At 39.9% G+C, this 17,400-nt stretch overlaps 1 protein-coding gene across 1 annotated transcript in view; it reads right to left on the minus strand.

Moving 5' to 3' along the window:
- The window catches only part of ksr2 (kinase suppressor of ras 2), a 403,663-nt gene extending 391,185 nt beyond the window's left edge, over positions 1 to 12,478 (minus strand). Inside the window, exon 1 of the mRNA XM_072587303.1 lies at positions 12,064 to 12,478. Coding sequence (XP_072443404.1) covers positions 12,064 to 12,240 — 177 coding nt within the window. The 5' untranslated portion in view covers positions 12,241 to 12,478. The remainder of the gene's footprint in view (positions 1 to 12,063) is intronic.
- Between the last annotated feature and the right edge of the window lie 4,922 nt (positions 12,479 to 17,400).

The raw sequence follows: 17,400 nt of genomic DNA on the forward strand, positions 1-17,400 counted from the left end.
ACTTCAGTTGTGGCAAAAAACAGGGCTTAAAACATTGAAGCTGATTGCATTCTCATGTTGATACCTCCTTCTCAAATTCCACTTCCCCCAATGCCACAATCCCATGTGATTCACAAACTACTTATAGCGCAAGAATGTACCTCTTAATTTCACCTTGTTCCCTCACCTTGTGGTGTTTATATTGCTCTCATGGGCGACCATGTGCTCTGGCAAGCTGCCACATAAACTCAAATTGCTCTCATGAAAACTCCGTTTTCTGCCACAAATGCTCAGGCTGCTGCCAACAAAGCTGTGGATAACAGCGCTCAAAGGGGCTTGTAGCTGTCCAGCAATCTGTTACCAAACTGTAACCTGACAGTTTAAGTGTCATTGGAATGAGTGACAATGGTGCCGCAGAGTTGTTCTTCCCAGGTTGACAGCACTCACCCAACTGCCATTGTCATTTCACTACTGTCCTTGTTATTGCTTCTACAGTCAGCAGGTCCAGACTGCTGCAGCAGATGTTCATGTAGAGCTTTTATACTCAGACCTGTTCCAAGTTGACCTACAAGACCATCTGAGTCTCCCCCTCTAAAGGTCAGCATACTTTACAGCAAATAGGATGGCACCTAGCAGAAGACCAGACAATAACATAGGGTAGACAGGCACTAAATAAACACATCAGGGTGATTAGTTATCTTAATATGCATTATGACATGGCTTGATTTACAGATTTAATTTGGAATGTTTATCTTCTGGTGACTTTAATTATTGCATGTGGCCAAATGATCACTGTGATGATCAGTGACAGAAAGAAGGACTGGGTATTGTTGTAAAATGAGAAATTGGGCTTGTATTTATTGTTAACTTAGCTGGATGAGTTGATTACAGATCTCCCAGTCAGAAAGGGGCTGGCCACCTTTCATGTTCTTCCTCAGCTGTCTGGCAAAGGCAAAACAGACATTAAGGTGAGATTGCATACCTTTCAACAGATCGCCACAAATCTTGACCAATGCTCTGCTGAATAATATAGTGCTCTTCCACATTGCCTCAGATAGTGGAAATATTAGTTTAAAAATATCAACAACTTCTAAGACCATTACACATAGAAGCAGAAATTAGGCCATTCAGCCCATCTAGTCTGCTCTGCCATTCAATCATGGCTGATACGTTTCTCAACACCATTCTCACTTTCTCCCTGTATCCCTTGATCCCCTTGACAATCAAGAACTTATCCATCTCCATCTTAAATATATTCGCTGACCTGGCCCCCACAGCCTTCTGTGGCAGTGAATTCCATAGATTCAGCACTCTCTGGCTGATGGAGCTTCTCCTTACTTCTGTTCTAAAAAGTCTTCCCTTTACTCCAAGGATGTGCCTTCTTGTCCTATTCTCTCCTACCAATGGAAACATCTTCACAATATCCACTCTGTCCAGGCCATTCATTATTATAGAAATTTCTATTAAAGACCTCCCCATCCTTTTAAAGTCCATTGAGTATAGACCCAGACCCCTTTATACAGAGGAACCTCGATTATCCGAAGGACATGGGTGGGAAGTATTTCGTTCGGTTAATCGAATGCCAGATAACAGTTAGCCAAGCGTCGGGACATTGCGATCTTGTTCTGACAATACAAAATTCGGTTAAATGAATGCTAGATAATCGAGGTTCCTCTGTATATCTAAAGAAACTCTTACAGTCTTCCTTCATATTACTGGTGACCTTACACACATATTTAATCTTCTCCTTCCTTATTTCTTTTTTATTGCCCTCTGTTGGTCTTTTTAAACTTCCCAATCCTCTGGTTCCCACAGTCCTTTGTCACATTATATTCAGTCAGCCATGGTTGCCTCATCCTCCCGATACCATACTTCTTTTGTTTCCTGAATTAATCCCAGAAACTCCTGCCATTGCTATTCCACTGTATTTCTTGCTAGGTTCGTCTCCCAGTCAATTCTACCTAGCTCCTCCCTCATGCCTCTGTCTAGTTGCCTTTATTCAGCTGTAATACTGTTACCTCTGATTCTATCTTCTCCCTCTCAAATTGCAGAGTAAATTCAATCATATTATGATCACTGGCCCCTAAGGGTTCCTATACCTTAAAGCTCCCTTATCAAGTCTACCTCATTGTGCAACACTAAATCCAGTATTGCCTGTTCCACAGTGGGCTCCACCACAAGTTGCTCCAAAAAAGCCATCTCATAGATATTTCACAATTTCCTTTTCTTGAAATCCACTACCAACCTAATTTTCCCAGTCCACCTGCATATTGAAATCCCCCATGATCACTGTAACTTTGTGTTTCCTACACATCTTTTCTATACCTGGCATATCTTGCGCCCCAACTCCTGATGACCATTTGGAGGCCTGTACATAACTCCAACTATGGATTTTTTACTTCTGCTGTTCTACCCACATGGATGCTACACCATCTGACCCTACTTTGTTTCTTACTATTGATTTAATTTCATTTCTTCCTAATAAGGCAACCCCACCCACTGCCCACCTGCCTATCTTTTTGATAGGACATATATCCTTGAATATTCAGCTTTCAATCCTGAACCCCTTGCAACCAGGTCTCTGTGATGCACACCACATCATACCTGCGAATTTTGATCTGTGCCCCAAGCTCATTTACGTTATTCCTTATACTGCATGCATTCAGATATAACATTTTCAGTTTTGTATTAACCATCCCTCTTCTCATTGTCATTCATTTGTCAGGTATGCTTGAAGTTTGATTGCTAACCCCTTTCCAAATAGTCTGTCCTATTTTGATAAATTTGATTTCCTACAATATGGAAACAGGCCATTTGGCCCAACAAGTCCACAGTGACCCTCCGTAGAGAAACCCACCCAGCCCCATTCCCCTACTCTATATTTACCCCTGACTAATGCATCTAACACAATGGGCAATTTAACATAACTTGACTTGGCACACTTTTGGATTGGGGGAGGAAACTGGAGCACCCGGAGGAAACCACAGGGGAGAATGTGCAATCTTCACACAGTCGCCCGAACCCAGGTCCCTGGCGCTGTGAGGCAGCTGTGTTAACCGCTGCCCCCTGTGTTTGTGTTGGAGACTTTAATACCCTCACCTGAGTTTTTCACCCATACCTCTTCAGGTTTTCTATAACTGAACCCGCCTTCCCCCCTCCCGCCCCATGCCACTATTTTGTTTAAAGCCCTGAGTACAGCCTACTTACGCGATTCAGTAGACCTCTGGTCCCAGCATGGTTCAGATATACTTGCATAATAACTTTAATGTAATTAAACATTCCAAGATACCTCAAGATAAAACAAAATAAGAGGGCACTTGTAGTGCAGTGGTAGTGTCCCTGCCTCTGGGTCAAGAGGCCCAGGTTTAAGTCCCACCTGCTCCAGTGAGGTGTAATAACATCTTGAACAAGTTGATTAGAAAATATCTAAAACAAAATTTACCCAACCTAGAGGAAAAATAGTAGGTCAGATGACTATAAGCTTAATAAAGAATTAGGTTTTAAGAAGTGGCTATTAGTAGGAAAGTGATGCTGAGAAGCAGAGATGTGTAGGGAAGTTAATAAGGAGCTCAGTCCTAGATAACAATCATGTGGCCACCAATGATGAAGCAATTGAATTCAGGCATATACATGGCACCTTAATAAAATGTGTGCAAATATCTTGGAAGGTTGTGGACTGGTAGAGATTCCAAAAATAAGAATGGAAAAGCCATGGATAAAAGCAAAGCACAGTGGATCTGGCAATCTGAAATAAAAACCAAGAACTCGAGAGAAACCTTCCAAGTCTGACAGCATCTTACTGAAAGATTGAGTTAATGTTTTGAGTCTAATTTGACTCTCCTTCAGAAACAAAGCCTTGAAGGCATTTGAACACAATGATGAGAATATTTAAATCAAGATGTTGCTTGATCAGGAGCCAATGTAACACAGTAAGCACAAGGGGGTAGGTGAATGGATAGCAAGGTTTTGTGATGGTCACAGGCCTCCAGTCTGAAAAGCAACTCTCCGCCACCACCCTTTGTCTGCTACCTTTGAGCCAGTTCTGTATGCAAATGGCTAGTTCGCCCTATATTCCATGAGATGTATCCTTGCTAACCAGTCTCCCATGGGGAACCTTGTCAAACACCTTACTGAAGTCTACGGCTCTGCCCTCATTAATCTTCTGTTATTTCTTCAAAAAACTCAATCAAGTTTGAGAAACACGATTTCCTACGCACAAAGCCATGCTGGCTATCCCTAATCAGTCCTTGCCTTTCCAAATACATGTACATCCTGTCCCTCAAGATTCCCTCCAACAATTTGCTCACCGGTCTATAATTCCCTGGCTTTTTCTTGCCACCTTTCTTAAACAGTGGCACCTCCAGTCTTCCAGCAACTCACCTGTGACTACTGATGACACAGATATCTCAGCAAGGGGCCCAGCAATCTAGCTTCCCACAGAGTTCTAGGGTACACCTGGTCAGGTCCTGGGGATTTATCCAATTTTATGGGTTTCAAGACATCCAGTACTTCCCCCTCTGTAATATGGACATTTTTCAAGATGTCATCATCTATTTCCTTCTCCACAGTAAACACTGATGCAAAATACTCATTTAGTATCTCTCCATCTCCTGCTTCTCCACACATAGGCTGCCTTGCTGATCTTTGAGGAGCCCTATTCTCTCCCTAGTTACTCTTTCGTCCTTAACGTGTTTGTAAAATCCCTTTGGATTCTTCTTAACTCTACTTGCCAAAGCTATCTCATGTCCTCTTTTTGCTCTCCTGATTTGCCTCTTAACTATACTCCTACACCAACTTATACTCTAAGGATTCATTCGATCTATCCTGTCTACACCTGACATATGCTTCCTTCTTTTTCTCAACTAAAATCTCCATTTCTTTAGTCATCCAGCATTCCCTACACCTACCAGCCTTTCCTTTCACTCTAATAGGAAAATCAGTCTCTGGACTCTTGTTATCTCATTTTTGAAGGCTTCCCATTTTCCAGCCGTCCTTTTACCTGTGAACATCTAGCCCCAATCAATCTTTAAAAGTTCTTGCCTAATACTGTCAAAATTAGCCTTCCTTCAAGTTAGAACTTCAACTTTTAGATCCGGTCTATTCTTCTCCATCACTACTTTAAAACTAATAGGATTGTGGTTGCTGGCCCCAAAGTGCTCCCCCACTGACACCTCAGTCACCTGCCCTGCCTTATTTCCCAAGAGTAATTCAAGGTTTGCACCTTCTGGTAGGTACATCCGCATAGTGAGTCAGAAAATTTTCCTGTACACATTTAATAAATTCCTCTCCATCTAAACCCTTAACACTATGGCAGTCTCAGTCTATGTTTGGAAAGTTAAAAACCCCTACCATAACCACCCTATTATTCTTACAGATAACTGAAATGGCCTTAGAAATTTCCTGCTGACTATTAGGGGGTGTATAATACAATCCCAACAAGGTGATCATACCTTTCTTATTTCTCAATTCCACCCAAATAACTTCCCTGGATGAATTCCCAAGAATTCCCTCCTGAAGTACAGCAGTAATGCTATCCCTTATCGAAAATGCCACTTCCCCCTCCTCTCTTGCACCTTTCCCCCCCCCCCCCCCCCCCCTTTCTTTCCTTTCTATAGCATTTGTATCCTGGAACATTAAGTTGCCAATCCTGTCCATCCCCGAGCCATGTTTCTGTAATTGGTATGATATCCCAGTCCCATGTTCCTCATCATGCCCTGAGTTCATCTGCCTTCTCTGTTCGGCATCTTTCATTGAAGTAAATGCAGTTTAATTTATCAGTCTTACCTTGTTCTCTGCTTTGTTCCTCCCTGCCCCGACTGTTTGACTTGCTCCTATTTCCAACTGTACCAATCTCAGATTGATCTCTTTCCTCACTACACTATTTCCATTCCACCCACCTTACTAGTTTAAATGCTCTCAAGCAACTCCAGCAAATCTCCCTGCTAGTATATTTGTTCCCTTCCAATTCAAGTGTTATCCATCCTTCTTGAACAGGTCACTTCTACCCAGAAGAGATTCCAATGATCCAAAAAAGTGAACCCTTCTCCCCTGCACCAGCTCCTCAGCTATACATTCACTGCTGTATCCTCCTATTCCTACATGCACCAACTCATAGCACTGGGAGTAATCCAGATATTACTAACCCCAAGGACCTCCTTTTTAAATTTCTGCCTTACTTTCTATATTTGCCTTTCAGAATCTCATCTTTTTCCCTTCCTATGTCATTAGTTTCAATGTGTACAATGATCTCCTGCTGGTCCCTCTCACCTTTGAGAACAGTCTGCAGCCTCCCTGAGATATCTTTGATCCTGCCACTACACCATTCTGATTTTTCATTGCTGGCTGCAGAAATGTCTGTCTGTGCCTCTGACAATCGATCACTTGGAACCCGACATCATTACATTTGAGCCAGTCTCAATACCAGAAACTTGGCTGTTTGTGATGCACTCCCTGAGAGTCCATCACCCTCTACATTTTCCAAAACAGCATATTTGTTTGCAATGGGGATAGCCACAGATGATTCCTGCACTACCTGTTTCCCCCTCATACCTTTCCTGGATTTAACCCATCTATCTGACTCTATCTGTGGCTTTTCTCCCTGCCAATAACTGCCATCCATCACACCCCCTACCTCTTGTAAATTCCTTATTACCTCTTACTGTCACTCAAACCGTTCTATGTGATCTGATAGGACTTGCAACCAAAGACACTTCCTGCAGACACAGTCATCAGTATCACAGAAACTCTCCCTCAACTCCTACATTCAACAATAAGAGCATAACATTCTACAAAAGCCCATTTTTGCTCCTTCACAATTCACAGACCCAGAAAATAACACATTTGTTTGCTTAAAAAAAGTGCTTTAGGCTAACTTTATAGCTATGGTGTATATTTTTAACATTTAATCAAGAGACAGATCTCAATAAAACAAATAATCAAGAAAGAACCCACTCTACTCACTACTATAGACTTACAGCAAGGTTACAACTAAAAACTATGCACTTATCTGTTCCTGTGCTGTGATTCCTCACAGATTCCTCCAAGGTCAGCTGTGAATTTCGCTGTTTGTTCATTTTTCCCCTCGCTGCACTCCGATATCCAGAGATACATGAACTCAAATAGCAAAGGCAGTCACTGTGCAGATTCACTACTGTGTCAGTTAACAGTGTAGGTTTCTTTCTCCCGCTCCCTAACTGACCGTGTGGTCCCTGCCTTTTGTCTGTCTTCCTCCTTTTAAAAGTGCCGTTAGTTTGATCTATTTTCCCAAAAGTTCTAAAACAATGCAACAGCATATAAAACAGTAATTGCTGCTCCTGGAATTCGAGGAAATCACCTTCAACACTTAAAATACCTCAAAAACAAAATGGAGCAGCTCTTACAGCCACAATATTTTCCCCATTCTCTATCTTAGATTACACAAAATCCTTTCTTAATTCACGCATTCAATTCTCTTGCCCAGAATAAATTCTGTGCCATTGCTAGCCTCAAAACTTCTTCCAAATGACATTCAAGGGTACTGATATGTTAGTTGAAAGAGGATTGGTAGATCGTAGTCAACAGGAAGTTTCCTTGCCCATGTTTGACCTGGTGCTATTAATAGGATCTGACCTGCCACTGAGACAGGATATCCCTAGGGACTGTGATTGAGTCAAAGAATGTAACATGGAGGAATGAAGAAGAGCTTTTTGGGAACATCAAATATACTGGGGACAGTGCAAAAGACTTTGCGGTTCAATAAAACTAAAGTACGTGAATACATGTGTGTTAAACAGTGAATGCAGCAGGCAGAAGGCTGATCCTGGTGATCAAGACATAGAGATCAGGTCAAAACACTTAAAATCTGACACATCCAGTTGTGAATAGAGGTGGCTCATTAAGAATGATTCACGCACTTTGAAATCAACAAGTCACATAATTTAGATGATAAAATCAGGAGATGGACTGTTTTAAAGATGGACATAGCTCACATTTGTGATGTTTATGAGACTGAATGGTTTTATTCTCAGAACTCATAGCATACCATGTGGTGAGGGGGAGAGAAGAACAATGCTCAGGCACTTTTTTTGCACATTTTTTTTATGAGGTCTGAAAATCAGTGTCAGTAATTTTGGAATAAGTTGTATACGAATGCTGTTTTGAACTTACCTAAAAGAAATAAAAGGACCATATTACAAATTCTCAAATATGTATCCAATCCCCAGGGTCAAACAAATTACAAATTATTACAATCAGAATTAACTTGCCAGGTTGAAATGTAAACAAAAACAGAAATTCAGCAGGTCTGGCTCAGAATCACCAGATGCAAAAAGTTAACTCTGCTTGCTTCCAACAGATTCTACCAGACCTGCTGAGTTTCACCACCAATTTGTCTTTCTTTCAGACCTCCAGCATCCACAGGTCTTTGGGTGTTATTTTATTGAAATTTGAACAAACATTGGTAGCTAACAGCAAGTTAACATTAAATGCTGCATTCTCCATGGCAACATGTTTACCCATCAAAGTCCATTTGCAAATCAAGCAGCACCCTCCTCTCATGCAGTGTAAATGTCAATTTCTCCTTTATGGGGGTTCAGGTAAATTGTCCTAATAAGTGCAAGTTTAATCACAGAATCCCTACAGTGCAGAAGCAGGCCATTCAGCCCACTGAGTCTGCACCAACCCTTCAAAAAGTATCCCACGCAGACCCAGCCCAAGTTCCCTACCCTCTTCCCATATTAACCATGGCTGATCTACATAACCTACACATCCCTGGACAGTATGTGCAATTTAGCATAGCCCATCTACCTAACCTGCGCACCCTTAACTGTGGGGGAAGCCAGAGCACCCAGAGGAAACTCATACAGATAGAGAAAACATGCAAACTCCACACAGTCATCCAGGGCTAGAATTGAACCAAGGTCGCTGGTGCTGTGATGCAACAGTGCTAACCATGGAGCCACTCAAACAACAACAAAATATTTATCAAGTCCTCAAGTTCTGTACAATTAAATTAATTTTGGTTTAGCTACTCATCTCTTTTTTTATCTTACTGTATCACATAAAGGGGTGGGCAGACGATCTGTTCCCAGTTTGCCAACAAGATTCTATGTATATAACTTATCACCACAGAAGGTGGGAAAAGGCAATGTTTTGACCCCTGTTTGTTAGTTTCAAAAAAATAATGAGCAGATTTTTAACAAAGCTTCATGCACAGATAGGGCATGTCTCAAAAGAAGAAGGGCTTTTTGATGAGGGTCTAGACTCAGACGTTTTAAAAAGCATCTATTAACATTGGGAGATAGGGTGTAGTAACTTTTTGTTTAGTGTCTGTCATCGGCTGTTTTATTCGAAAGAATGTTGGTTGCTTCAGAATGTTGGAGATTGTCTCAACTGTTGTGGTGGAATTTGACAGTTGTCAAAATGTCAGCAGACTTTTTAAAGAGTAGGATTTTGGACGTGAGTTGGCATAAAGCTTCCCCAATGAGATGGAAGCTCTAAATAAAAAGAGCATCAACCAGGCAGAGAAAGTCTAAAGGAAGATCTGCAAAAGTTGCAATACTGCTGAAATAACCAAGCATGACTAAAGCATGGACTCCACTACATCCCCTATTCCCTTGTTTAAATAAATAATAGAATTAACCAGGATCATTCCCATCTCCGACTTTGGAGATAACTGCAAAGTCACAGCTAGGTACTCATAGCTTATTACTTTGGGGCACAATGAATTGTCACCCTAATACACAATGCCATTATAATTTTGATTTTCAATCCATCTATCCATGAAAATAATGATATTTTGTTTTAGTTAATTCAATGTGGCCATGCAAACCACTTGAAATTAGCTATTCTGGTCCCAATTTTACACCAGACACTGGAAACCTTAGACTGGTACAAAGCAGCCGTTCTTAAAATATCTTAAAATTCTGTCAACACTTAAAGCTCTGAAGTCGGACTGTTATGCTAATTTACAGAAGAATGGCCCTCTGGTAAGAGCATCAATACTGTTGCACTTTGACATTCTTTAAGTATTGTATACCATTCGAACCGTGACAGGACCTGGCCTCATTAACTTAGGCTACAAAGTTTTTAAAAAGCGTAGGCAACACAACCTGCTTCTAACCACACTTTATTACACATTCAACCCTTAAGGGAACGCTCTCACAGTCGAGGTTCGAAGTAACTGGCAGCAAATGTTTTAATTAATTTGCATATGGAAAATTGCGACACACTCCCCGTTTTAAGTCAACTACCATTAATTCCTGAACTTTCTCACCGTTTCTGCAACTCGTGACGAAAAATGGAAAGAAAATGATCGCCGACTGTTTAGCGAAAGATGACAGTTTCGAAGCTACCCCAAGCTTAACAGCTCATTAACAAAGCTCAGTCCAACAAAGCATCCTTCATCAGTAACAGTCTTCTAAAATATAAAGGAGATTCAAGCGTATGTATATTAATACAATACTATCACAATTTAAGATTAATGAGTGGTTCAATTACAAGATTTTGTAAGTTTAGTTTTCAAAAACAGTTTTTAAGACAATAAATCCAAGTAAAAAAGGGTATTTTTTCTACAAAACCTAACGAGGAAAAATAGCTTTTCTGTTTGGTTTGGAATGCCTGAAGTATATGAATTTATCAATCAGCAAAATCGTTCTTTAGCTTTAAGGTATGAAACAAGTTACCAATTTCTGGTCACTCGTGTTCCCGTCCTACAGAAATCTAACAGGAATAGTTCAAGCCAATTAATGCCTATTGCCTTCTGCAGGTTCGTTCCGAGTTAGTTAATTTTGCAGATTACTCGAATGAAAATGAATTCAAATCATGCCGCGCGATCCAGGATTTCATTTGGACGATTTTGCCCAGAAGCTGAGCGTTTTTTGCAGTTTCTTCAGGATTCAGGGCGAACAGTAGGTGTCGCCAGTCAAACGAGAAGCCATGCGCCGTGTTAACCTCTGCATACCTCGATAAACTTCGAATATCCAGACAATATATTAATGCACTTTCCGGGATTATATTTATCTCTACTGTGCAGATGAAACAAATGTTGCTCTGTTGCTATCATGTGCCTTTCTCCAGGATGACAATGCGCCCAAGGATACTGTATGTGGAATCATACAGCGCCCAGAAATATAGTACTGCTGGAAATATTGTAAAGCAATCCGCGTCAAACATTTGGTGCAGCCTTCAGAAACATGCAATCTGCAATATTATATGTAGTCCCCAAAATTAAACTAGATCAATGCAGTGAGAACAAGAATATGCTGGCTTGAAAATAACTGTTACTTTCAATTCCAAGTACTACCTGTAAGTCTGTGTTTCGAAAATAATCATTTGTAGGGACCCTAAAGTTAATCAAGACACTCGTTCTTTAGAATGAAAATCGTGTATTTTTAATATGAGAATTTTGAGGCATTTCAGTTCAGAACTTATAACAAGTATAAACGTGAACCGACCATAACAATTCAGAAGTACAGTACAGAAATAAGTTACACTTTAACAGCGCAGTCATTTGAATCCCTGTGAAGTTAAGAACCGAAAAATACCCCACCTACGGACGCACATTAGTGTGACTGGTCCCAGACACGATCTGTGTTAAGATAAGGAAAGACATCAGGCAGCTAACATCTCTATCCGTTAATGATCGGACCTCACGAATATCTGACATATAATTCAATTCATATTGAGCCGCACGTAGATAATAGGTGTAAGGTCGCTTAAATCAGCGCCTTTATTATTAGCTGGTATCACATCATTATCAAGAGCCATCGATACGAAACGTGCATCTCAGGGTTTCTCGAAATGCCATGTATTCAGCTATTTTCAAGTGAGCGTAAATACATATTCCCAACATTTTTAACACAGACCCCGCCACCTTTCCACCACCTGCAGAATGCGCAGACTCGCTTCATTCTGCTGCAGCTCCTTAATTTATATCACTGCACACAACACCATTGTATATAAACAAAATACAGCAGTCACCTAGCCCGCAGTCAGCCTTCTTTAGATAACAAGCTTACATCATTTTATTTAAAATTCAATGCGGACACAGCTGTGGGGAGGAGAGGGGGGAAAATTCCACTTCATTGTTATCGTTATTTTCCTTACCTCCAGTGTTCTTATTTCTTTTTGTGTGAGGTCATTTGATGTGGCACATTTAGTCCTTAACCCTTCCAGACTGGAGATGCTGATGTCTATCATATTTTGGACCAATTCACATTGCTGTAATGCTTTCTGCAAAGTTAGCTGCTGTTCTTCGCTCTTTGCCGTATTGTCTTCATCCATGGCTGGAAATTGATTGAAATTAAGAAAAAATATTTTATTATAGAGCAGCAAGGTTGAATAATAAATCTTGAATGAATTGAAGAAATGTTTCAAATTGGCTCCATGCGGCTGGTAGACTTGAACTGGAGACAGTGGCCTTGCTCTGGAAAGCAGCTTGTGCTGCTGATGCTATGAAGAGCTGCGCGCTACTGCTGCAGGTGTTTTTTGTCGCCGTTCCCAGCAGCTTGCACCGGGGAGCTCTTTCTCCACCGACATCTTGGTTGTCAATCAAAGGGAGGGAGGCAGTGCGCCAGCTCTCGCGAGATAGCTGCGCGATTGAAATTGTTGCAAAAAGCTGTCTAATAACAGCAGAAGAAGAAACTTCACTGTCAGGCTCGGCTGGTGTTTATTTCACTTCAATCAGTTACATTGTCCTTTTTCTCCCCAATGTAATAATATCGGTATCTTCACTCGTAACATACATGGCCAATGACAATAAAAACCTAGCGACAATGGACATTTCTTGCCCGTTTGAGGTTCGATAGTACATTCTGCAACTGTTTTAAAATCAAAACATATTCATAATGCTCACGAATGACAACTGAGAAGGAACTGACAGAATCTGAACCGAAAGGTGACCAAGTGTGATTGTCGTTTTGCGAACATTTATACTTCAATAAAGGGGAACAGGGTTGTATTTCATTACCCATCGATGCTGGTTATGGTGCCAGTTCAGAGCAGGGGGTTCTGATTACAAAGGTCTAAATCTGTTGCTGGACGCATGAAAACTGAAATGCCCTCCTCCAAAAAGTCTCAATTCATAATTATGCTGGGCCTTCATTCTTTATTTTATTTAATTCTGGTTAACATCAGTATTCAGAGCATCAAGTGGAAACTGCATTACACCAATACTAAGCATGTAATGCAAATGCATCCTAAAATACTGAGAGACATAAATTATATTTATGACACATAAATATCATTATAATTAAGTATGTATAATTTTATAATTGTATTCACATATATAAATAATGAGACATAAATATCATTATGTATCATAATACAATATAAAGGACAAATATAAGCATATTTGACTTTGGTTCTAAGTGCAAAATTATTGAGTACAGGTTCGAACTTAACAAACGTCAAGTGAGAGTAAAGGGTTTACTTTCCTTTTATGTAATAGATACCTAGATCAGTAATTGATGTTAGGTTCACCAACTACTTGACAAAATAGACAGCTGAGTGGAAATAAAGCAGAAATAATGTGTTAAAAAACTTCGAAAAAGAGTAGTTTTCAAACAGGAAATTCACAATAAGCCTAAGTCATAAATATTGTTCCATTAAAATCACAATTCAAAAAAAGCAAATAGAAATTAAAATCAGTATTGACTACCAAAAGCACAGAGCATAAATCTCACCTCCAGTTGTGTGTCCCTAGTCTGTCAATAATTTCATTACTGTTCACTATGGTATTCTTAGAAAACAAGGACAGACCCAAATAGTTGATTTCTACAAATCAGGTTGCAAAACAAACTAGCTCTGGAAGGACATCTATCATGTCTGTGTTTATTAAATTACTTAAGGTACATTTCTCAGAAGGATTTTTTTTGTATTGGGATGATGTGGTATTTGAACACCACAAGTACCTTCCTAATATATGCCATTGGTAGATTGGTGTTTATTCTGGATTTTCAAATGCTTATTTTTGAAAACAAAAGGCCATACTTTTGAGGAATATTCCCTCTGATAATTAAAAATTGTATTTTTTGTCCATATTATACAATGGACAAATAGTCTCCTTTCTTTCCACGATTGTCTTAAGTTTTCAGTAATGAGCTCACTTTATCACAAAATGTTTTGTTTTGTACAGACTATTTTCAGTTGTGCTACTTTGCGCATCATGCTTATAAATGGAGTAGTAAGCAGTTGTGAACTTTTGTGGTGTGGTTCGGATTTACTTACAATGGTATACCAAATTTATTTTTAACCATAAAGATTAAATATCTAACCTTGTATGACTTTGTAACACACCATTGAAACTTACATGACATTCCTCACAATGGCAAAAGTTACATAGTTACATGAAATGGATGCTTGGATGTGAGAGATGGCGGCACTTGGTCAGAAAAAGAATTTGGAAATAGGATATGCTGGGAATATTGGAATCACAGGTCAGTACTTATTTTCCATTTCTTATTGTGACTAACATCTGAGTGATTGGCAGGTTATTTCATAAAGTATTTAAGAATCAACTACATTCATGCAGGAGATCACTGCCATTAAAAAAATTCTGAATGTGTTGGACTTTTAGAAAGAAAAACAACATTATAATGATGAATTTTGCTTATATTAGATTTTTTATATTATGATTTTTAAAATTAGATTCAAAACGTAAATTTGGTGAATTTAAGTGTTCTTGATCAGTTTCCTTCACAACTTTCCTTAGCAACTGTTATAAAATAAGTCAATTTGTTTTGTATACATACTTCTTACATAAGTAGATAACCTATATAAGTGTCAAATAAGGTCATTCCACTTTCTACTATGAAATAACACATTTGAGTTGTCTTAAAGTCGTTTGACAAGTATTCCTATAGTTCCTCTATTAGTTTTCTTGTGCACTACATGTCTCTTTTTCTCTTTCAATTTGGCATAGGAATTATCTGGCTTGGCTAGAACAGATAATTTTATACAATTTTGCATTTATGTAGTGCCATATAGAGGTTAGTAAAGGAACACTGTCAATGTGGGACAGTTTTTGTCTGAATGAGGCAGTAGTTAATTAAGTATATCTGGGAATCTGGTTCAAAGTGAAAATTTGATGCAAAAGGTGCTGTAAGTAATACTTACTTTAAGAAGTAAAATATGTTTAATTTGGAGTTTGGTGAAAGGTGGGAAAGAGGATTTTCTATTTCTTTTATTTCACCCTATAACAGTTGATTTCATAATTTGAGCAGCAAAACATGGTAGTATTATAGAATTGTAGTATAGGTTTGTTTCATCACTGTTGTGAAGTTTACTGGCAGTGCTAATATTTTTTAGGAGATGTATTCTTAATTATAAATGAGTTAATTAGCAATTACTAATTAACTAACACATTAGAGGTGGCAGAGCTAATGATGTACTGTAAATGCAGAATACAAGAACTTCTGGGTGCTAATACGATCCAGGATAAACCAATCTGCAATGAGTGCTTGTTGCTCCACGAACTTCAGCTCAGAGTTATTGGTCTGGAGGGCAACCTTCAGACACTGCTTCATATCAGGGACTGGAAAAGTTACTTAGACAGTTTATTCAAGAGGTGGTCTTCTAATTTGGTCAGATGTTGGTGACAGGACAGTGTGACTACAAGTGAGATAGGTAAGGAACCTGGCAAGCAGGAGTCTCAGCCTTTGCCATTGTATAACAGGTTTGGGATTTTCTTAACGTTTTTGAATGATGGAGGACTGCTGGATGGATGCACTAACTGGCTACAGCATCATGGTGTAGAAAGCCATTTAAGAGAGGAGAGGAAGAAGGAACACAGTGATAGTTGGGGAGAGTATGGGTGAAGTGTTTTACACTGTTCTATGCAGCAAAGAACACGAGTCTAGATGACTGTGTTTTCTGCCCAGTGCCAGGGTTCGAGATACCTGCTCTGGAGAAAAATTTGCAGTAGAAAGGAGGATCTAGTAGTCATGGTCCACATTTGTACTAATGGCATAAGTAGAATTAAAAAGTAGTTATGCTAAGGGAGTTTAGAAGTTAGATGCTAAATTACAAAGCAGAATTTAAGATAATAATCTCTAGATTATTTCCTGAACCAATTGAAAAGTGGCAAAAGATGAACAAAGTTAAAGAAGTGAATGTTTGGAAACAATAGGTTCCAGTCCACGGGACACTGCCACCAGTACTGGGGAAAAAGTGGGATCTATGTTGTTGAGACAGTCTATACTTAGAAATGTACAGCATGGAAACAGACCCTTCGGTCCAACCCGTCCATGCCGACCAGATATCCCAACCCAATCTAGTCCCACCTCCCAGCACCCGCCCCATATCCCTCCAAACCCTTCCTATTCATATACCCATCCAAATGCCTCTTAAATGTTGCAATTGTACCAGCCTCCACCACATCCTCTGGCAGCTTATTCAATCCACACACCACCCTCTGTGTGAAAAAGTTGCCTCTTAGGTCTCTTTTATATCTTTCCCCTCTCACCCTAAACCTATGCCCTCCCTGGAGTCAGTTCTGGACTCCCTGACCCCAGGGAAAAGACTTTGAGTATTTATCCTATCCATGCCCCTCATAATTTTGTAAACCTCTATAAGGTCACCCCTCAGTCTCCGATGCTCCAGGGAAAACAGCCCCAGCCTGTTCAGCCTCTCTCCATATAGATCAAATCCTCCAACCCTGGCAACATCCTTTTAAATCTTTTCTGAACCCTTTCGAGTTTCACAACATCTTTCTGACAGGAAGGAGGCCAGAATTGCACACAATATTCCAACAGTAGCCTAACCAATGTCCTGTACAGCCGCAACATGACCTCCCAACTTCTGTACTCAATACTCTGACTAATAAATGAAAGCATACCAAACGCCTTCTTCACTATCCTATCTACCTGCGACTCCACTTTCAAGGAGCTATGAACCTGCACTCAAGGTCTCTTTGTTCAGCAACACTTCCTAGGACCTTACCATTAAGTGTACAAGTCCTGCTAAGATTTACTTTCCCAAAATGCAGCACCTCGCATATATCTGAATTAAACTCCATCTGCCACTTCTCAGTCCATTGGCCCATCTAGTCCAGATCCTGTTGTAATCTGAGGTAACCCTTTTCGCTGTCCACAACACCTCCAATTTTGGTGTTATCTGCAAATTTACTAACTGTACCTCTTATGCTTGCATCCAAATCATTTATGTAAATGACAAAAAGTAGAGGGCCCAGCACCGATCCTTGTGGCATTCCACTGGTCACAGGCCTCCAGTCTGAAAACCAACCCTCTACTACCACCCTCTGTCTTCTACCTTTGAGCCAATTCTGTATCCAAATGGCTAGTTCTCCCTGTATTCTATGAGATCTAACCTTGCTAATCAGTCTCCCATGGGGAACCTTGACGAACACATTACAGAAGTCCATATAGATCACATCTACTGTTCTGCCCCGCATCAATCTTCTTTGTTACTTCTTCAAAAAACTCA

This window comes from Chiloscyllium punctatum, chromosome 17 (genome assembly GCF_047496795.1).
Source record: "Chiloscyllium punctatum isolate Juve2018m chromosome 17, sChiPun1.3, whole genome shotgun sequence".
In the NCBI taxonomy this organism is placed as follows: Eukaryota; Metazoa; Chordata; class Chondrichthyes; order Orectolobiformes; family Hemiscylliidae; genus Chiloscyllium; species Chiloscyllium punctatum.